The 23,487-nt window shown below is 45.7% G+C and overlaps 1 protein-coding gene across 1 annotated transcript in view; it reads left to right on the forward strand.

The window, feature by feature from the left end:
- The window catches only part of URAD (ureidoimidazoline (2-oxo-4-hydroxy-4-carboxy-5-) decarboxylase), a 79,474-nt gene extending 63,361 nt beyond the window's left edge, over positions 1-16,113 (forward strand). Inside the window, exon 2 of the mRNA XM_075334621.1 lies at positions 15,583-16,113. Coding sequence (XP_075190736.1) covers positions 15,583-15,938 — 356 coding nt within the window. The 3' untranslated portion in view covers positions 15,939-16,113. The remainder of the gene's footprint in view (positions 1-15,582) is intronic.
- Positions 16,114-23,487: the final 7,374 nt, after the last annotated feature.

Below are 23,487 nucleotides of genomic sequence, written 5' to 3' on the forward strand. Positions count from 1 at the left end.
CATGTCTCACTCGCTTCTGCTGGGCTTACCCTGGTTACGGATACATGAACCTGCTGTCAGCTGGCGTTCTGGAGAGATTACCCGATGGGGGCCCAGCTTGTCATGAGAACTGTCTGCAGTCCGTACAACCCCTCCATCAGCCTCCGGCCCCGGAGTCCCTACCAGGACTGCCTTCCGCCTATTGGTCCTTCGTGGACAATTTTGATAAAAAGGAGTCAGAGGTATTGCCGCCACATCGACCCTACGACTGTGCTATCGACTTGCTGCCTGGAACCACTCCCCCTCGGGGACGGATATAACCCTTGCCCCCTGCTGAGACCTGGGCCATGTCAGACTACATCACAGAGAACCTGGCAAGAGGATTTATTCGGAGATCCTCGTCTCCTGCTGGAGCAGGCTTCTTCTTCGTCAAGAAGACAAAAGGCGACTTACGCCCCTGTATCGATTACCAGGGCTTGAACCAGATCACCGTAAAGAACAAGTATCCCCTACCTCTGATCCCAGAGCTGTTCGATCGGCTCAGAGGGGCTCGTATATTCACCAAGTTAGAGCTCCGCGGAGCCTGCAACCTGGTTCGTATTCGCTCAGGGGACGAATGGAATACTGCATTCAACACCCGTGACGGGCACTATGAATATTGTGTGATGCCCTTCGGTCTTTGTAACGCTCCGGCTGTCTTCCAGGAACTGGTGAATGACGTGTTCAGGGATCTCCTCTACGTCTGTGTGGTCGTATATCTGGACGATATACTGGTCTATTCCCCGGACTTGCCGACCCACAGAGAAAACGTGCAACTCGTACTACAAAGGCTTAGGGAGAATCGTCTATACGTCAAGTACGAGAAGTGTGTTTGAACGGTCGTCTCTTCCCTTTCTGGGCTACGTGATCTCAGACACAGGCCTGCAGATGGCTCCTGAGAAGGTTTCTTCCATCCTCAACTGGCCTCCTCCTTCCGGACTAAAAGCCATTCAACTCTTCCTCGGCTTTGCCAACTATTGCCGCCAGTTCATCCCACTCTTCTTTACTCTGACACCACCTCTCTCCGCCTTGACCAAGAAGGGGGCTAACCCGAAAGACTGGTCACCAGAGACCGACGCCGCGTTCTGTTCCCTGAAGCAGGTGTTTGCTTCCTCCCCCGATCTCCACCGACTGGAGTTGAACAGACAATTTACCTTGGAAGTGGATGCCTCCTCCTCAGGGGCCGGGGCTGTGCTTATGTAGAAGTCATCCACCAGGAAGATGGTCACCTGCGGCTTCTTCTCCAAAATCTTTGCGGCACCTGAACGCAACTACACCACTAGCGATCGAGAGCTTCTGGCTGTCAAACTGGCCTTGGAGGAGTGGCGTTACCTCTTGGAGGGTGCGGTATACCCGATTATCATTTACACCGACCATAAGAACTTGAAATATTTGCGACCTGCTCAAAAACTGAACCCGCGTCAAGCTCGTTGGTCCCTGTTTTTTGCCCGGTTTGACTTTCAGCTCCCCTTTCGGCCCGCGGATAAGAACGTGCGGGCGGATGCCTTGTCCCGGTCCTTTGTGCCGGTGGAACAGGAGGAAGAGGCGATCCAATCCATCATCTGTCCCAGTAAGGTCGTTCCGGTGGCTCCCGTTACTCTGGTGCAGATACCCCCTGGGAAGTCCTATATCACGGAGACTGACAGACTTAAAGTCCTTCAGTGGGGGTATTCTTCGAAAATAGCCGGACATGCCGGTCAGAAGAAAACATGGAGTACGATTGTCCGTCACTATTGGTGGCTGTCCCTCCGCAAGGATGTTGTCTCCTTTGTCTCAGCCTGTCCATCCTGTGCCCGGAACAAGACGCCCAAGCACCTGCCCTATGGTCATCTTCTGCCTCTGCTGATTCCCTCCCTTCCATGGCAACACATTGCCATGGACTTTATCACGGACTTGCCCTTGTCCTCCGCACATACGGTCATCTGGGTCGTGGTGGATCGTTTCTCGAAAATGGCTCATTTTGTCCCTCTGGTCAGACTGCCCTCTGCCCAGGAGCTCGCTGACACCTTCATACAGCATATCTTCCGGCTGCACGGCTTTCCCGCACATATCGTGTCTGACAGGGGAACTCCGTTCACCTCGCGCTTCTGGAGGGCTCTCTGCGAACATCTGGGAGTGTCTCTGGACTTTTCCTCGGCCTACCATCCCCAGTCAAATGGCCAAGTGGAATGGGTCAACCAGATCCTGACTTCCTTCCTGCGACACTACGTCAATGTTCATCATGATGACTGGTCCACGCTCCTCCCTTGGGCTGAGTTCTCTCATAACCACCACATCAGCAAGTCCACCTCTAGCTCTACCTTCCAAGTCGCCTACAGTCTCCGGGCTTCTGTTCCATTGCCGGTCTCCTCGGCTTCTGATGTCCCCACTGCAGATGTCCTGGCCAGAGACTTCTCTACTATATGGAGCTCTGTCAAGTCCTCCCTTGAACGTGCTTCCGCACAGATGAAGAGACACGCGGACAAGAGACACCTTGACCCTCCTCTTTTCTCTCCTGGGGACTTGGTGTGGCTTGCCTCCAAATATGTCATACATCATACAAGTTGGGCCCGTGGTACATCGGTCCTTTCAAGGTCATCAGAAGGATCAATGAGGTCTCCTACAAGCTGCAGCTTCCGGCCACGATGCGGATACCTAACTCCTTCCACGTCTCCTTGTTTAAGTTCGTTGTCCTTGGTCTCTTCTCCTCTGACGCCAGTACTCCTCCTCCTATTGCAGACGATGATGTGTATGCGGTAAGAGATATAGTGGCCATGAAGACCGTAAGGGGTAAGCAGTTCTATCTTGTCGACTGGGCAGGTTACGGTCCCAAGGATAGGTCCTGGGAACCCCGGGAGAATGTTGGCACTCCTCTGATACGTGGCTTTTTTTCCGGTGGCGGGGAGGAGGGCGTTGGGGAGGGGGTACTGTCACGCTCCCCGGGTCCCGACGCCGCTCCTCACTCACCGCTCTGGCCCCCGGTCCTCCTGCCCACGGCTACTCGGCTCACTCTTCCTCCTCTGCGCCCCCCGTGCTTCCTGTCCTCCGCTCCCGGCGTTCCCCTGCGACCCAGAACACACCGTCGGGTCTTCCTGCATCCTCTGCACCGCTTCCTGCTCTGGTCTCCAGCACACGGGCCTCGTACATGCGCATTAGGGCACGTGCGCGGTCACTGACCTCTACTTAAAGGGCCAGCATCCCAGAAACAGGATATTGCCATTACAGGTACAGGGTATATTAGACCTTCCTTTCCATATGGGCGGTGCCTGTTCAACGTGTTACTTTAGCTAGGTGTTCAGGTCCCCTCGTACCTTGTCTCCTGTTAACCCTGTCTCTTTCGCAGAGCCAGTCCTACCACCTTAACCCAGTCCTAATTACGGATTGCCCAGGAACTCTTCCGGTGACTGTCGGCTGTGAATCCCAACATCTTCCTTCAGCCGGAACCCGTCTCCGATCCCCGACCTCACCTGCTGATCTCAGCCTTCACGTCCAGCAGGATCCAGATCCCGCCTGATGCTCCTACCCGGCACCAGAACCTGATCTCCGTCATCGGCACTGCCTCCAGGAACTCTGTGGCCCCACAGACATCTTTCTACCAGTCTCCTGAAGGACACTGATCCTGCATCACTAGTGCCTTGGCTACTGTGCATCTAGGCCCTCTGGTGGGGTGATCAGGACAGTCCCTGTACAGGGGTTAGCTCCGGGTTGCCTCACTGGGGGAGTCCGGTGCACGGCCCAGAGGATCCACCACCAGGACATAACAATATTGATCATGTTGCTTCTCACAACTGCTTTTCCAGGTTTGTCTCAGTCTGAAGCGCAGTTAACTCTTTGTGATAATAAGTTTTGTAAATCATATACTTTACATAGGAGGCCCTGGGACTGCTGTATTTACATCGCAAAGGAAACCTTGGGACCGCTGTATATACACTAAAGTTCAAAAGTTTAGGGTCACTTAGATATTTCCTTATTTTTTAAAGAAAAGCACATTTTTTTTTCAATGAAGCTAACATTAAATTAAACAGAAATACACTCTATACATTGTTAATGTGGTAAATGACTATTCTAGCTGCAAATGTCTGGTTTTTAATACAATATCTACATAGGTGTATAGAGGCCCATTTCCAACAGCCACCACTCCAGTGTTCTAATAGTATGTTGTGTTTGCTAACTGTGTTAGAAGGCTAATGGATGTTTAGAAATCCCTTGAAAACCCTTGTGCAAGTATGTTATCACAGCTGAAAACAGTTTTGCTGATTAGAGAAGCTATAAAACTGACCTTTCGTTGAGCTAGTTGAGAATCTGGAGCATTACATTTGTTGGTTCCATTAAACTCTTAAAATTACCAGAAAAAGACAACTTTCATGTGAAAAAGTGAAAAGTGCCTATCAAGCCAATCCAACTTATGGGAGGGGATTCTGGAAGCATGGGGTGAAATATCTCCAGATTACCTCAGCAAATTAATAGCTAGAATGCCAAAGGTCTGCAAAGCTGTAATTGCTGCAAAGGGAGTATTCTTTGACGAAAGCAAAATTTGAAGGAGACAATTATTACTTCAAGTGAAAATCATTGTTTCTAACCTAGTCAATGTCTGGACTATATTTCTATTCATTATGCAACTCATTTGATAAAAAAAAGTATGATTTTTCATGGAAAAGACAAAATTGTCTGGGTGACCCCAAACTTTTGAACTGTAATGTAGATCACGGGAGGAGCTGGGGCATATCCATCACAGAATGCTCTGGGGAACATACATCACAAGAGACCTTGGGGCATATACATCACAGGAGGGTCTGAGGCATATGTAGCGCCCCACGGGGCAGGTGGTTAACCTACTCGTTGCCGGGCCGTTGAGGGTCGGGTCAGGCAATGTCACAGGTGGCCTTGCCCGGTTCTGTTTCCCCGAGGCATGCAGTAAATGAAGGGGAAGCGGGGTGTTTGGGAAAGTTTGTCATGACGCCACCTGTGGTATGCGGCCAGGGGGTAGCTGCTGCTTCAGAATTCCTCGCCGGGGCAGGTGTTATGGCAGCCGGGATGGTGTCGCTCCCCACAGTCGGAGCGAGCCCCAGGTGGATCGCAGAGGGGGAGGTTGGGGCGGTCGGCACCAAAGCGCTGGGCGACGATGCCAGTAAGGACAAGCTGACACAGTCTCTGTGGGTTCAAGGGGTCTTTTACTCATAACTTCAGTTGCCAGCCCAGTAGTACCGGTCACCGCCATGATGGGCTCCGATCAATCCCAAGCAAGTGAGGGGCCACCACTGGTGTTTGAGGAGAAGAAAGAGAGTGTCTTTTCTTTAGGGTGTTCCCCATAGAAGGTAGGTACCCGGGCTGAGCTCCCGCTCCAAGCCCCGGGCCCAGTGAAGATCAAAGAGTTCCAGAAGTGTCTTGTCAAAACTATGGTCCCGTATCGTCTGCCTGTGTGAGTGTGTTGCGCCTACCTCTACCCCCAGTGGTGCCCGCCCCCTGGCAGTTGCTCTAGTGACTGGAAAGTCCCATGACTCTACATGGCCATCCCACCTCTGCCCCAAGGCAGCTTCCCAGTGGGAAACACTTGACTGTATATGAGATGAAATGTGGTGACATCGATGGTTAACTCCCCCTTACCTGAGATGAATAACACATCTTAACTGAGATGTAGTACCCTGTGGCGACCAGAGCATCAGGGGCGCCACAAGAGGGGCTATGGGCATATACATCACAGGAGGAACTGAGGCATATACAGTAATATGAAAAAGTTTGGGCACCCCTATTAATGTTAACCTTTTTTCTTTATAACAATTTGGGTTTTTGCAACAGCTATTTCAGTTTCATATATCTAATAACTGATGGACTCAGTAATATTTCTGGATTGAAATGAGGTTTATTGTACTAACAGAAAATCCACATTTAAACAAAATTTGACCAGTGCAAAAGTATGGGCACCCTTATCAATTTCTTGATTTGAACACTCCTAACTACTTTTTACTGACTTACTAAAGCACTAAATTGGTTTTGTAACCTCATTGAGCTTTGAACTTCATAGGCAGGTGTATCCAATCATGAGAAAAGGTATTTAAGGTGGCCACTTGTAAGTTGTTCTCCTATTTGAATCTCCTATGAAGAGTGGCATCATGGGCTCCTCAAAACAACTCTCAAATGATCTGAAAACAAAGATTATTCAACATAGTTGTTCAGGGGAAGGATACAAAAAGTTGTCTCAGAGATTTAAACTGTCAGTTTCCACTGTGAGGAACATAGTAAGGAAATGGAAGAACATAGGTACAGTTCTTGTTGAGCCCAGAAGTGGCAGGCCAAGAAAAATATCAGAAAGGCAGAGAAGAAGAATGGTGAGAACAGTCAAGGACAATCCACAGACCACCTCCAAAGACCTGCAGCATCATCTTGCTGCAGATGGTGTCAAGGTGCATCGGTCAACAATACAGTGCACGTTGCACAAGGAGAAGCTGAATGGGAGAGTGATGCGAAAGAAGCCGTTTCTGCAAGCACACCACAAACAGAGTCGCCTGAGGTATGCAAAAGCACATTTAGACAAGCCAGTTACATTTTGGAAGAAGGTCCTGTGGACTGATGAAACAAAGATTGAGTTGTTTGGTCATACAAAAAGGCGTTATGCATGGAGGCAAAAACACACGGCATTCCAAAAAAGCACTTGCTGCCCACAGTAACATTTGGCGGAGGTTCCATCATGCTTTGGGGCTGTGTGGCCAATGCCGGCACCGGGAATCTTGTTAAAGTTGAGGGTCACATGGATTCAATTCAGTATCAGCAGATTCTTGACAATAATGTGCAAGAATCAGTGGCGAAGTTGAAGTTACGCAGGGGATGGATATTTCAGCAAGTCAATGATCCAAAACACCGCTCCAAATCTACTCAGGCATTCATGCAGAGGAACAATTACAATGTTCTGGAATGGCCATCCCAGTCCCCAGACCTGAATATCATTGAAAATCTGTGGGATGATTTGAAGCGTGCTGTCCATGCTCGGCGACCATCAAACTTAAATGAACTGGAATTGTTTTGTAAACAGGAATGGTCAAATATACCTTCATTCAGAATCCAGGAACTCATTAAAAGCTACAGGGAGCGACTAGAGGCTGTTATTTTTGCAAAAGGAGGATCTACAGAATATAAATATCACTTTCATGTTGAGGTGCCCATACTTTTGCACCGGTCAAATTTTGTTTAAATGCGGATTGCACATTTTCTGTTAGTACAATAAACCTCACTTCAATCCAGAAATATTACTCAGTCCATCAGTTATTAGATATATGAAACAGAAATAGCTGTTGCAAAAACCCAAATTGTTATAAAGAAAAAAGGTTAACATTAATAGGGGTGCCCAAACTTTTTCATATGACTGTACATCACAGGAGGGGCTGTGGCACATACATCACAGGAGGAGGCTGTTGCATGTACATCACAGGAGGGTGTTGTGGCATATAAATCACTGGGTATGCTGGGTCATATATATCACTAGGGAGGGTGGGTGCACAGACATTACTGGGCTATATATATTACTGAGGTCACAGACATCACTGTGGGCATAGACATCATTGGGAGGAATTAACATCACTGGGGGGCACAAACGTCACTCAGAGGCATAGACATCACTGGGGAGCAAAGACATCACTGGGGAGCAAAGACATCACGGGAGCACAGACATCACTGGGGAGCACAGACATCACTAGGGAGCACAGACATCACTGGGGAGCATAGACATCACTGGGTGGCATATACAGCACTCGGGGGCACAGACATCACTATCAGAGGCAAAGACATCACTGGGTGGCACTTACATCACTGGGGGGCACATACATCACTTGGGGGTACATACATTACTGAGGAGTACATACAGCACTGGAAGCACCAGTAGTGGACCATGCTTGCAGCACACATGATGGTCTAAAGGGCCGGCAGCCAGCTAGAGGCCCGAGCACTGCGGTCCCCAGGAATCTGCCTGGGGGCCGCAGAAAAGGTTCCTCACCACTGAAATAGAATATTATAGCTATGAAAAACACAGATGATTTTTGATCTATATTATCATCTTTGTAACATTAATTTTTACACTTCATCAATTAAGATATTTTATATGTGCAGAATTACAATGTATCCATAAAAATCGAATGCTATATAGCTGATCAGTTTTCTTTTTACTCTCATCTGAAATACAAAGAAATGCATGCTGTGATAATTTTTTACATGTGGACATTTGGTCATCTGAACAACCCTCTTGAATAATATTGATCCTAGTGCTGGCCATGTAATGTACTTTTTTCTCGATGGACAGCACTGAGACCAAAAATACAGTCAAGTGAATGTAACCTTAGGTAGCAAAAATTTCAACAATTGCTGAATACAAATGTTCCCCTATAATGTGGGTTTAGTACCTCGCACACATTTTTAAGATCTCTGATTGCAACTAGTAAATAGTAACCTACACTGTGCGCATTCTGTTATATAAAAAAAAAAATCTGTCCTGAATAATCATTTCTTCAACTTGAGAGTTTTCTACAAAGTACAGGTAAAAGTGCCAGCAACCAATTCTGTACTAGACAGAAATTTGGGCTACTGTATTTAGCTATTAAAGGTGTTGTACGGTCTAAATACACAAGTCTGCAGTCACTGTATGTGCTACTCTATGTGACTGTAGACTTGTCAATCCTCTCAATGCGAGCATTGTGCACTGTGAGGATTCTCCGGTGTCAGAGCCGGGAACGGTTATACGAATACTACCATTCAGAATCTGACAAGATTGGGGCGGCCTCGCTCAAAGTAAGTGTGTTGAGCGAGGTTCTGCCCATCTAGTTGGAATGTTGCCTATTTGCAGCCATGTTACCTCTGTTCCTGACTCTGACCTCGGTGAATCCTCACAGTGCGCACAGTGCATGCAGTGTGAGGATTCAAGTTTGCAGTCACTGGAGTGACACATGGGTTTAGACTGGACAACTCCTTTAAGGCTATGTGCGCATCCAGGTTTTTGGGATTATGTACTAAAGTGGATGTGGTCCTAAAATGCCCCCAAATTGCTTAAAAACATCTCATAAGATTCTGCTTATTAATTTTTATTATAAAATCATTTGGAAGTTCATATATTCAGTGTATTGACCATTTTTTCCACTTGTGATTTTGAAAAAACATTTAGTTGGAAAAAGAAACTGTATGTTAGTTCTTTGCAGCATCTCCTATTAGAATCCGCTCTAAACTAAGAACTGTCCAATCAAAAAGCTGAAAACTGCGTTAAAAAAACTATTCCAAAATGTGTCAGAAACTCTTCAAAACCACTTCAGGAAACAACAAAGTAATCCAAAAATCCCCAAAGAAAGAAGGTTTCCTGAAGCAGCTGCCACTAAAAAACAAGTAGTTTATGACTGCTTAAAAAAAAAGACCTCCGTCTGCAGGGTGCCTAAGGGAGGTCTAAACTGAGACATCATAACCAGGACAATAATATAATAATATTTATATAGCGCTATTAATTCCACAGCTCTTTACATACATTGGCTACACTGTCCCCATTGGGGCTCACAATCTAAATTCCCTATCTGTATGTTTTTGGAATGTGGGAGGAAACTGGAGTACCCGGAGGAAACCCACGCAAACAAGGGGAGAACATACAAACTCCTTGCAGATGTTGTCCTTAGTGGGACTAGAACCCAGGACCCCAGTGCTGCAAGGCTGCAGTGCTAACCACTGAGCCACCGTGCCGCCCTAGTGCTGCCCTAGGACCCCACTAATACAAATATATCTGGATTCTTGAAATTGTGAGAAAGGAAAATAGAAAGTTTCAGAATATTTCATTATTCAAAGGGTAGAGTGGTTTGACACTTATTGTTTTTTGTAAAACACCATGGGAGCTTTTGAGGCATTTTTTTTTCAGCTTAAGGCTGCGACCGCACTTTGCGCTTCCACCTGCATTTTGGGTGCTTTTTAGGTGCGTTTTGAGAAGCATCTTTTTCATGCCAAAAGGCATGCGTTTTGATTTCACAGCAAAGTCTATGGAAAATTGGGATTTCTAGACCGCACTTTGCGTTTCTAAACGCTGCGTTTAATTTGCATATTTTGTGGCAAAAAACATGCGTTCAAAGAAGCAGCATGTCAGTTGTTTTTGCCATTTTGGGTGCGTTTTGCTAACATTGGAGTCAATGAGAAATGTCAAAAACCAAGTTTCCTACAAATTCCTGCGTTTTACCTGCTTTTAATGTGCAGAAAACATGCTTTTTGAACTTACAAAAAGCATGTTTTTTGCACATTAAATTAATGATTTCATATGTCCCTTTACACACACACATAATCCGAGAATTAAATTAAAGAAAATGTTAAATTTAGTGCTATTTTTCTAATAAAAACTATATTACCACTATAATTTCATTATATATTTCTATTTTCTTTTTAATTTCTGCACTTATGTATTTAATCCTTTTTTTTAATCTTTTTTCAATATATTTGAATGTTTAACCTTTATTTAGCAGTGTCTTGATTTACAAAACGCATTTGTCAAAACGCAGGTGGAAAAGCAGGTAAAAAGCGCTGAAAACGCATCAAAAACGCGGTAAATACGCATGCGTTTTCAGCGCTAAATTTCTGAAAAAGGCAACTTTGGTCAAATCAATTAAGCACAAAACGTGCGTTTAAAACTGCAAGTAGGTGAACGCAAAGTGCGGTCGCAGCCTTAGGCAGAAATGGATCCAGCAACAGGAAACAGAAGTCCTCAGAACGTGTTTCCCATTCCTTTCGAATCCACATTCTGACTGATTTAAAACTGCAATAAAGGCCCTGTGGCATTTTCCCTAAAAATGTTATGTGTTGACACTACCTCTCCCACATGCATACAATCAGTATTTGGTGAGTTTTTTACCTCAGTATTTGTAGCCAAAACCAGGAGTGGTTGATAAATACAGTAGTGGTGCCCATGTTTCTATTATACTTTTCCTCTGATTGTTCCACTCCCTGTTTTGGCTATAAATCCTGATGTAAAAATTCCCCAAATACTCAACATGTGCACATGGCCTTACAGACACTGAGGTAAAAAAGTTACCAAATACTCACCAAGTGCACGTGGCCTTACAGATACTGAGGTAAAAAAGTCACCAAATATCAACGTGTGCACATGGCTCAACATGTGCAGCGCTAGTATGACTTTAAGGCCACGTGCACATGTTGAGTATTTGGGGAATTTTTTACCTCAATATTTATAAGCCAAAACCAGGAGTAGGTGATAAATACAGAAGTGGTGCCCATGTTTTTTTTAGGCCGGTGTCACACTTGCGAGTGCCTCGCATGTATCTCGCGCGAGTCTCGCGTTGCATCACCCGGCACGGACTCACACTCTCCTCACAGGAAGGGGTCGGTTGTGTGCATCTCTATGCAACCGACCCGTTCCTGTGAGGAGAGTGTGAGTCCGTGCCGGGTGATGCAACGTGAGAATCATGCGAGATACACGTGAGGCACTCGCAAGTGTGACACCGGCCTTATACTTTTCCTCTGATTGTTCCACACCTGGTTTTGGCTACAAATACTGAGGTAAAAACCTAACCAAAAATCTCAACATGTGCATGTGGCCTTAGGCTACATTCCAAAAATGAATATTTAGTGAGTCTTTCATGATTTTTTAGGAACATTTCTTCACATATTAGGCAAATTAGGTTACTTGCGTTGTTTCATTGTTTTTTAGGGCTTTTTTTGCGTTATCGTTTTTGACTCTTGTTGGTATGACATGTTTTATATAAATCTGCTTTATTTTTGATACTTCTTTCTAATTGGGTTTGATTTTCCGCATCTGATAATATTATATGGGGAAAATTTGCACGTAACACTCAGCGTACCTGCAATTGAAATTGACTTTGTAAATTTGACACCACAGGTCAGATTACTCTGCATAAAAAAGAAGCACAGTGGACAGGAGTTTTCTATAAGCCGCATCCACTTTGCTGGAACAGTAAGAAGCTGCAGTGAAATTACGCAATGTGAAAAACTAATAATTGTAGGAACTTAAAGGGAATCTGTCACCAGGTTTTTGCTACCTAATCTGAGAGCAGCATAATGTAGGGGCAGAGACCCTGATTCCAGCGATGTGTCACTTACTGGGCTGCTTAGTATAGTTTTGATAAAATCACTGATTAATCAGCAGTAGATTATCATTACAGGACTACTTGGCAAGCTGCAGGTAGTCCAGCATATTCATGAGCTCTGTATAACTGCTAGATCTGCAGCAGAGAAAACATTTATTTTATCAAAATGACAGCAAACAGCTCAGTAAGTGACACAGGTAACGAGCATTATAGAAAGTCAATGTTTGCCCTGTTCGGGTCTATGCTCACATACAGCCACCCATAAACAGAGCATTTCCGGAGGGGATTTTTGGGGGTCACACTACATCCAAGAACATTGTTTTATCCCCTGGGAGAGTCATTCAGAGAATACCAATGTTTCTTCCTGGGGTGCCAGCACACATCATGCAGTGAAGCAAGCCTGTGTGTTGTGGCTGTTGTTTCATTGACAAAATATCCGAGCACCCGTGATACTTGGCCAAGCTCTCCCAGTACCAGAGCACCCCTCGATGCTCAATCGAGTAACGAGCAGTGGCGAGCATGTTCACCCATCACTATTTGTACCTCTATGAAGCCCAGCCTGTGACTGTGGTACTGTGGCTGGGCTTCATAGGAGAGTATACATTTCATTATAAACTGTAAAACTTATTGCAGGGTTAAGTCTCCTATTAGGCATTAAAAAGTTAAAGTATTAGATATCTTAAAAAAAAAATAAAAAAAAAACTGTAAATCAACTTCCATTCACCCCTCTTTGATTTATTTGTTATTTCCACATTTGTAAAAGTAGTGTACCTTGCTATATGCCACCAGGCCTCAAAAAAGACTGGGGCAGAGCAGGACTTGACTGTGTCATAAGTATGGACCTGACAGTGGAAAAGTATATAGACAAAATGCGCAGCCCAAAAAGGGGGAGCAACACCTCTATTTGCAGAAAGGTACGGAAACTAAAGCAAAATCGAAGGAATGAGCCAGTACACCTGTTGGTAGAAGTGTAATGTGTAGGTGATCATCCACTGTGACCATTAACAGACAGGACCTAGGATAAAAACAAAATGAGTCAAAACCCTGCAGTTAGTAAATAAACAGTAATAATACATACAGTATAAATAACATAGGGCACATAGTTGACATTATTTTGATGAAAAGACCATAAAAGCCATCCCATTGTGACAAGGTGTATCTAATCAAGATGGTCCCTCCCTAATTCTTGTGGTTCACCTCACTATATGCCAGTGTGGCGCCCTGGACAAGCCAGGTCGTCACAGGTACTGCAACAACTCACCCCACACCCCGAGATAGGCACATCAGTCACACACAAATCCTTGTTGCCTCCCTCCAGGGGCTGATGTCCTCCAAGTCCTGGAGGCAGGAAAGGAAGTCAGAGAACAGTTAAGGAGAGTGAAGGAGAGGAGGGAAGTGGCAAGTGAGGAGCAGACTGACCGTGTCCGGGTATGTGGCCCGGGCACCGAGAGCAAGGTTGGCAGACGGTGGTAGCCGTCTGCAGGAGAGGCCAATCGACGCGGAACTGTAGGATCAGGGACGAGCGGTGGCCCGCCGGTACCGAACCGAGGAGCGAAGAGAAGCCAGCACAAACCGGCAGGGCCTGCGGACCCCGACCAGGCTTGGAGTCGCCATTAAACAGGTCAAATCCGTTAGCGACCGGAACCTCCGGGGTTTCCTAGCAGCAAAGACCCGACTGAAGGCAACCGTCCAAACCGAGAAAGGGAAATACAGCTACCACCACAGTTAGAATTCCCAGGGCCAGAGCCTGCGGGCAAAAGGGGCTCCTCCGGCCCATATCCAAGCTGGGGAGCGGGTTACCGGTGGGAAGCCATCGGGACCGAAGTTACAGAACAGGTGCAGGGAAGGGCAGCCATCACCAACCTACTGGGAGTAACCACAGCAGCCGGCTGCGGGACCCGTCCATCCAGCCGTTTGTTTTAGCGGAGACTCTGTATCCATCATTGGCTGAGTGAGTACCACCGTGCCGTCCGGCACCACGCTGCCCCCGCGACCCTGCACCTCACCAACCCGGCCTCCCCTGTCACCTCACCGGGCCCATGTACCACCAAATCCCCCTACCCACGGAGGGGAAAGAAACATCAGCTGCTCCCTGTCATCGCTCCCGGGATCCCTGTCCAGAGCAGCGGTGGTGCCCCAACCTCACCACAAACCGTGGGTGGTGTCATGGACCAACTCCCCAAACCCCAGAAATCACCCCTTTCACTCACGGGCGAGGAGCGCCGCTCGAGTCCCCGGATCTGGCCCACCACTCGAGCCACCGAGCAGCCAGCAGCAGGCAGCAGCAGCGCCGGACCCCGAGCGTTAGCGAGAGCGCAGAGGCGGCGCGGCCTCCTCCCCGCCCGCGACACCAGCAGGTCTCCAAATAAGAATAAGTAAGGGATGGAGCAGGATCTAGGCCTGACTGTTTCAACAATAACCCATGGAAAGCTATATAAACAAAATGCACAACCCAAAAAAGAAGGAGTTACAAGAAGAAGTATAAGAAACTAAAGCAAAACTACAAGAGTTAGGGTCCACCCTGATTAGATACACCTTGTAGTTTGGGATGGCTTTTATGCTCTTTTGACCAAAATAGTGTCAACTAAGTGCCGTACTATTACTATTTATTTAATTATTGTTATTATTACTTATTTATACACACACATAGAAATTTGCAGAATTGCATTTTTTCACCATTTTAGCCCAACTTGGAAATTTTTTTCCTGTTTTTTTAGAAGATTACGGTATATGAAAAAAGTAAATGGTGCCATCAAAACTACAGCTAGTCTCACATAACCCCCCCCCCCAAGAACTCAATATGGATAAAACATGAAGAAAAATGTAAAAAAAAAGTTACAGTAAAACAGAAAAAAAAATCGCAGTGTCATTAAGCTGGGTTCTTATTTTTTGGGTTTTTTCTTAAAGAAGTCCTGGTCTACCTCTTTAACTTGCAGTAGACTAATCAAATATATATTTTTGTGTTGATATTACTAGGAAACTTTGCTGAAAACTGTGTGTAGACAAGGGTACACCAGTCACTTTGGTAGACAATGAGGCATCAAAAACCCCCACTTCTATGAGACAGTGAAAAACATACAGTTGCTTTAGCAAATATTTCCCAGTATCCGTCAATAGTTCCGGGACATTTCCACCCAATAGAACAGAATAAGAATGGAGTTGCTCTCTAGGTTAAGACACATCAAAGCCTTGAAGGACTCAGTTTGAAAAGACTGGAAATATCCTTAAGTTCTTATCTTGTCTTTGCTCCAGGGAAGCCATAAATTCCACAAGGTTATTGCATTATTCTCCTGGTTACCCAGTGTAATGACCAAATGTTTTTATTGCCATATAATCACAACCCTACCAACAAAGATCTCACTAGTGGCTCCAAATAAAGCCCGTCCTAATCTATACTAGACACTATGAAAAATATAAGTACAACCTCTAATATTGTAGGGTCTTGTCTGAACCAAAAAGTCCAAAAACTTTAAGTCCCAATTTTTTTAATCTTTTTGTATTTCTCATTATTTCCATGTAGGAAAAGAAGGCATCTTGAGGTGTCATCCTGACCTGGCCGGCAGAGAGTTGACAAGTGGGACCTTAACAATGGAGTCACAGCAGGAGCAGAAACAAGCCGGGCTCACATCCCTAACTTCTAGGGAACGAGAGAAGATGACTCTTCTGAACGCACAATACAAGCAAAAGTTTGGGTTTCCTTTTGTAATTTGTGCGAAAATGTCGGACAAAGAGAAAATAATGGAGGAATTGACCACTCGTCTTCAAAACACTCCATCGGAAGAACTTCCTAAGGGTATTGCTGAGGTTAAAAAGATTTGTCACTTGAGATTGCAAGATGTATTATGCAAAGGTTTTTCTTTGCCAACAAAACTGTGATAACTGGATAATATTAAATTTCCATATGAGCATAAAAACAAAATATCTAAGAGAATGTGACCTCGTAATTGCCGAACTCACTGTCAATCACGTGTTTTACTGTTGAACCGTCATAATTATAATATGTTTAATGGAAATTCCTTGTTATTTTAGTCCTAAATGTGAAATAAAATACCACTGAAATCGTCTTTTTATTCCTTAGTCAGAGATTTTGAACTCTTAACATCTCGGACAAGTACAGATCTGATACTCCAAAGATCATCTATCTACGTCAGTGTTTTCTTCTCTCACTACTCACTACAGAACCACAGGTGCCCCTTGCTCTCTATCCATATATTTTGTGCCTTATTTATGATTATTGCACTTGAACCTATTTTTTGTCTAGTCGTTGGCGTTTTGCACCTTTTTATAACACCAAAGTCATGTTTTCACTAGCACCCATTTTTATATGTCTATTGTTTATGTGTTTGCAACTTTTTTTTTTTGGGTCACCACAGTGAGCAAGGTTTCTACCCCTTCAACCCCCCAGCTGTTTTCACTTTCCTGGCCAGGCCAATGCCACATGGTGTTTTGCACAAACTTTACCAACTGTCATAGTGGCATTCGACTCTGTTCTGATTGCAGATTCTGACACTACGCCTGATGGTTTCTTTGGTGTCTGGGATAAACACAGGCAGACTCAGATGTCAACCTGCTGTGTGCTGATTCATAGGTAGGCTAGCAAGAGTTATTCTCTGCTAGTCTGCTCTCTCCTTTAATCACATGTTGTGGGGAGACCTATTTCATCTGCTCCCCTCCTATTTATGCTGGTGGAATCCTTCTACCCATGCCAGCTATGTTGGTCTGTGAGATGTGAAGTCCCAAACTCTCTGGTGAAAGTTGTGCTTAAGTTATGCTTATTGCTTGGAGCGGTTCTGGAATTTACCCCTGTTGTTTTGTACTTCCTTCCTGCTATTATTTTTCCTCCTGAATCTCTTATTGTCTTTAGATTTGGTTGTTAGTGCTGTGTAACAGAGGTTTGGTTTTTCCCTTGTCTGTCTTTGTAGTTTTCAACACAACCCTGTTCCCGTCCTTCCTTGAGAGGAGGGGGAGGGGGTATCAAATAAGGACTGGTCAGTACTGTTAGCAGGGCCAGGAAGGAAACTCAGGCATCTCCACCATCAGGAGTATCCTTGAGATTAGGAATAGCATAGGTCCCCTAGCTTGAGGGACAGCTTAGGGAGTCCCCGCTATCCCAAAGTCAAATTTTACAATTCTGACCAGTGTCACACTATGCAGTAATAACGCTAACATTTTCCAGTGATTCTGAGAATGTTTTTTTCGTGACACCTTGTACTTCATGTTAGTGATTCATTTTTGTCGATATGAATTGAGTTTACTTATGAAAGTAACAAAAATTTGATAAAAAAGTTGAAAATTCTGTAATTCATTAAATTTTAATTTTTATGCTCTTAAACCAGATAGTTATATCACACTAAACCATTAATAAATAGCATTTCCCACATGTCTACTTTATATCTGAACCATTTTTGAAACATAATTTTTTTTGTTAGGAAGGTATAAGGGGGGCTTTACACGTTGCGACATCGCTTCCGAAAAATCGTTGGGGTCACGTCGTTAGTGACGAACATCCGGCGCCGGTAGCGACATCGCAACGTGTAAATCCTAGGTGCGACGATAAACGATCACAAAAGCGTCGAAAATTGGTGATCTGTGTAGCGCCGTTCATTTCCATAATGTCGGGTCGACCGCAGGTACGATGTTGTTTGTCGTTCCTGCAGCTCCACACATCGCTGTGTGTAAACCCGCAGGAGCGACAAACATCTCCTTACCTGCATCCCGACGGCAATGCGGAAGGGAGAAGGTGGGTGGGATGTTATGTCCTGCTCATCTCCGCCTCTCCACTTCTATTGGCCGGCCGATTAGTGACGTCGCGGTGACGCCGAACACACCTCCCCCTTGAAGGAGGGATAGTTCGGCAGTCACAGCGACGTCGCCGAGCAGGTATGTGCGTGTGACGCTGCCGTAGCGATAATGTTCGCTACGGTAGCAATCACCACATATCGCATGTGCGACGGGGGCGGGTACTATCGTGCTTGGCATCGCTAGCCGATGCTAGCGATGTCGCAACATGTAAAGCCCGCCTAAGTGTTAAAAATTTAACAGCAATTTCTAAATTTTTCCAACAAAATATATGAATCTAATTTTTTAAGAGACCACATTACATTTGAAGTGACTTTGAGGGTTATATGTGACAGAAAATAGATAAAAGTAACACCCTTCTAAAAACTGCACCCCCATATTCAACAAGTTGATGGGGCTTCACAGGAACTCAAGCAATGCGGAAGGAAACAATTTAAATTTTACTTTTTCCCACACAAATATTGCTTTAGCCCCAAATTTTTCATTTTTACAAGGTCAACAGGAAAAAGTGGACCATATGATATGTTGAGTAATTTCTCCTGAGTGCACAGGCACCCCATATGTGGTGGAAAACTACTGGGTACATGCACGGCAGAGCTCAGAAGCAAAGGAGTGCGATTGGAATTTTGGAGCATAAAATTGGCTGAAATAGATAGCGGACGCCATTTCGTGTTTGCAGAGTCACTAATGAGCCTAAATAGTGGAAACTCCCCCACAAGTGACCTAGTTTTTTATACTACAGTTCTCAAAGATTTTTTATCTAGAGGTGTGGTGAGCACCTTGAACCCACAAGTGCTTCATGGAATTTTATAACGTTGAGCCATGAAAATGAAAAAATATATTTTTACCATAAAAAATATTGCTTTAACCCCAAATTTCTTCTTTTCACAAAGGTAACAGGAGAAAATGGACCATACAATTTGATGTGCAATTACTCCGGAAGATACCAATACCCAGTATGTGATGGGAAACTACTGTTTGGGTGCACAGCAGGGCTCAGAATGGAAGGAGCACTATTTGAATTTTGGAGCGCCATTTTGTCTGGAATAGATTGCGGATGCCATGTCACATTTGAAGATTCTCTGACATACCAAAACAGGAGAATCCTCCACAAGTAAACACATTCTAGAAACTACACCTCTCAAATAATTAATCTACGGGGTGTAGTGAGCAATTTTAACTCTCAGGTAATTCATGGCATTATGTAATATTCAGTTGAGAAAATAAAAAAATTACCATTTTTCCACTATAATGTTGCTTTGGCCTCAACGTTTTAATTTTCAAAAACAGTACTAGGAGAAAATGGACAATATAATGTGTTAGAGTATTTCTCCTGAGTTTGCCAATACCCCATATGTGGTCGAAAACTACTTTTGAGGCTCGGGGAAGTAGCCCCATATTGGAGTTCAGATTTAGTTGGAATGGTTAAGGGGTGCCATGTCGCTGACGTGCCATAAAAGCAAACCCCCCTAAGTGAACCCATTTTACAAAATACACCCCTCAATGAATTAATTTAGCGGTGCAGTGAGCAAAGTCACACCCCTGAATTTTATATCATTGGGTGGTAAAGAAAGAATAATTCAATTTTTATAAAAAAAAAAATTAACAACATAGTTTGTTCAATAATTTTTCCTGAGTGCACCAATACCCTTCATGTAATCAGCAACTACTTTTCTTTTGAGTGGAAAGCTAAGAAGGCAAGGAGCTTTATTGGACTTTATAATTAGCTGGAATGGTTTGCGTGTGCCATGTGGCATTGGTAAAGCCCTTGAGGTGCCACAACAGCAGAAATCCCGCACATGTAACCCCATTTGACAAAGTGCAACCCTCAATTAATTTATCTAGGGGTGCAGTGAGCCTACTGATACCACAGGTGTGTCACTTAATTTTATACTGTTGGGGGGTTGAGAAAAAATAATTACATTTTGACCACTAAAATGTTGTTTTAGCCCCAGATTTCCAATTTTCACAATAGGAATAGATAAAACAGGCCCCATAATGCATTATACAATTTCTCCTAAAAGTGGTAATACCTCATAGGTGACTGTACAGTACTGTTTTGTCACACGGCAGGGCTCCAGAAAGAAGGAGCGCTATTTGACTTTTGGAGCACAGATTGTTATAAAATAGTTTGAGGACTACATTTGCACAGCCTCTAAGTGCCAAAAAAGCAGAAACTCCCTCAAGTGACCACATTTTGGAAACTACACCCCACTGGGAATTCATCTACTGTGTAGTGACGATTTCAACTCTGGAAAACACCCCTGGCGTCAAATGCAGTAAATATTGCAGAATTTAAAATTGCAAATAAGGCCTTGTAGTGCCCAGTACATTGTAGTGTTTATGCATTGTGCCCACCTCTTTCTTCTGGAGACACAAACCCTGTAAATTAAGCAAGCTCTATGCACTACAACAATGCCAAATATGTAGACATTAATCATAGTTTTGGCACACTGTGGTGCTCAGAAGGGAGGGGGCATTTGAATGTGGGAGAGCACATTTTTATGGATTTCTTTTTGAGTGGGGAGCCATAGCACTTTTCCAGAGACTTTATGCTCTATATTTACATTGTGAAATGACTAAACTGAGTTGCAACTTGTTTTTTTTTGTGGGTTGAATTGAATGTTATTGTTAGCAACTTGAACCAAGGCGTACAATAAAAGGGGAGTAGGATGATGATGGGGATGATTTGTCTCATAACGCCACCTGCTGTCGCTGTCCTCTGGGGCGGATGGTTGTAGCAGCTGAGATGTTTCTGCTAACCACAGGTGGAGCGGGCCCCGGAGAGGATGATGAGGGGAGTAGTGATGGCTGGCACTGAAGTGTGGGGCGCCAGCAACGACAGGCAGACACAGTCTCTGCGGTTTTCAGGTTTCTTTACTCACAGTTCCAGTTCGTCTGGGAGATACCGATCACCGCTGTGATGGGCCCTAGTCGATCTCAAGCAATTCGAGGTCACCACTGGTGTTCCCACTGTGAGTCCTTCCTGGTCAGGGTCCCTCCAATCCCAGTGTATGTGGAATGTGGAACGGGCCGTGAGCGTTTCTTGCACTCTCCGCAGACCCTGGAATCCTGTGTAGCTGTAGAGCTGAGCTGTCTGCTCCAAGCTGCGGGTCCTATGGCACTCCTAGAAGTGTGAGGTAAAAGAAGATTGGACCGAGGTCCTGACTGTGTCTTTCACCCCAAGTGTTAATGTAGCGCCCTGGAAAACCAGGTAGTTGAACATGTAAGCCCCCGCATAACAACCATTCCAAGAAGGGTTAAATCAGCCGACCTGAAACCCTAGTCACCCCCCTCAGGGAAGGACGGACACACCAGTGGGCGGGACCAGGTGGATAGGGAACGCCCACCTAGGGGTCTGGAGAGCCCGGGGTGGGAAAACAGTCAGATAAGTGATAGTTGAAGTTTGGAGTGGAGGTGCCAAGCTGACAGGTGCCAGGGTCGGAGCCCTGACACCTTGGCTAGGTGGCAGATGGTAGCCAGAGTCTTCAGGAGATGGGAAGACGGCTGCTGGGATCCGAGGTGGACCGGGACAGGGTTGTAGCCCACCGGTACCGACACCGGAGAACCGACCCAGAAACCGTGTGCACAGAGGGGGTACTTAGACCCTGAAGCCAGGACCAGCACCGACGGCCTAGCTAATTAACTAATTGAGGGCAGGATTTTAGGTCCTGTCCAAACGTAAGTCCCAAAAAGTAGACAACCACGCACCGAGAGGGATAGGGCAACCGCCAGGGCCCGTAGATCCCAAGGATCAGCGTCAGACGGGTATGGCTCCCAACAAAAGGACCGGGAGTGGACTCCTGTGTTTCAAACTGGGAAGTCCTATCCACAAAACACTGAGTGCAGAGGAGAGAGACTTCGACTACCAAACCGGGTGTGGGATCGGATACACCCGTCTGCGGCAGCTGGCCACCATCACCTTGGTTTACCACAGGACTTGTGTGCTTTATTCGACTGTGAGTAACACCCCCGGCCAGGCCGGGTGCGCCGGCCCCTGCACTCACCATTCTCAACATAGAGACATTGGGCCCCGGGACATCCATCCCTGCCCACGGAGGGGTTAACATCCAGCTGCCAGCCCAACGTCCCCGGGAGCCCCGCAACGGCAGCGGTGGTACTACATCTCACCACACACCATGGGTGGCGTCACAGACATTTTCCAACCAATCCCGTATAAATACATCCCCTTTTATTCGGAGTGTCCACGCGACCCCCCGGGTCTGGATTATCCCTCGAGCCGCACCGTAGATCCGGATCCGAGCCACGCCGGCTGCTGGCACGGGGCAGCACATGAAGATGCTCCTTCCTTTTTCCCAAGTGGTGCCCGCCTCCCAGGTGGTTGTCCTAGTGACCGGGAAAGTCCCATGCTTCGTGATGGCTACCCCCCTACCTACCCCAGTCCATCCCCCCGGTGGGAAAGCACCTAACTGTTTTTGGTGTGTGAATGTGAGAAACACCAGCAATTAACCTCTCCTTACTTAGGATGAGTACTACATCTTAAGGGAGCTGCAGTACCCTGTGGCGACTGAAGCTTCAGGGGCGCCACATATCCACTTATAAAACAAAAATAATCCCTTATTAAACTTCAAACAAAACCATTTTTCAACCCTTACCCTCGTGGACAATAACTTTAACATTACTTTATGATTTGCTGTTGCGAATGTCTGTAATGACAAAGGAAGAGAAGGGAGAATTATGTCTGTCTATATTGTCTTTACACCATCACCTTCAGTGATTAAACTGGACGTTCTTCCACTAGGAACAAGAATTTGGTCCCATCCCCCTCCCCATCCTAAAATACATAGTGCTCCCCCTACATGTATACATGGCTTTTTACTACAGCTGCTCTATCATTGTCTCTGCCACTTTCACTGCTGAAGTTAAGCCCCTGGTTTTCTCTCCCTAAAGTAAAGGCCCAGTCACACTAAACAACTTACCAGCGATCCCAACAACGATACAACCTGATAGGGATCGCTGGTAAGTTGCTAGGAGGTCGCTGGTGAGATGTCACACTAAGCAACGCTCCAGCGATCCCACCAGCAACCTGACCTGGCAGGGATCGCTGGAGCGTCGTGGAAGCTAGCTGCGCTTGGTAACTAAGGTAAATATTGGGTAACCAACCCGATATTTACCTTGGTTACCAGCGCACACCACTTAGCGCTGGTTCCCTGCACTCCTAGCCACAGTACACATCGGGTTAATTACCCGATGTGTACTGCAGCTACATGTGCAGAGAGCAGGGAGCCGGCACAGAGCGGTGGACGCTGGTAACGAAGGTAAATATCGGGTAACCAAGGTAAGGGCTTCTTGGTTACCCGATGTTTACTGTGGTTACCAGCGTCCGCAGAAGCCGGCTCCTGCTGCCTGCACATTTAGTTGTTGCTGTCTCGCTGTCATACACAGCGATGTGCGCTTCACAGCGGGAGAGCAACAACTAAAAAATGGTCCAGGACATTCAGCAACAACCAACGACCTCACAGCAGGGGCCAGGTTGTTGCTGGATGTCACACACAGCGGCATCGCTAGCAAGTTGTGCCTCAGCAGCGATGTTGCTAGCGATGTTGCTTAGTGTGACGGTACCTTAAGTCTACTGTCAAAATGTCACGTATATCCACTCCGACAC

The sequence above is a fragment of the Anomaloglossus baeobatrachus genome, chromosome 2 (genome assembly GCF_048569485.1).
Source record: "Anomaloglossus baeobatrachus isolate aAnoBae1 chromosome 2, aAnoBae1.hap1, whole genome shotgun sequence".
NCBI lineage: Eukaryota > Metazoa > Chordata > Amphibia > Anura > Aromobatidae > Anomaloglossus > Anomaloglossus baeobatrachus.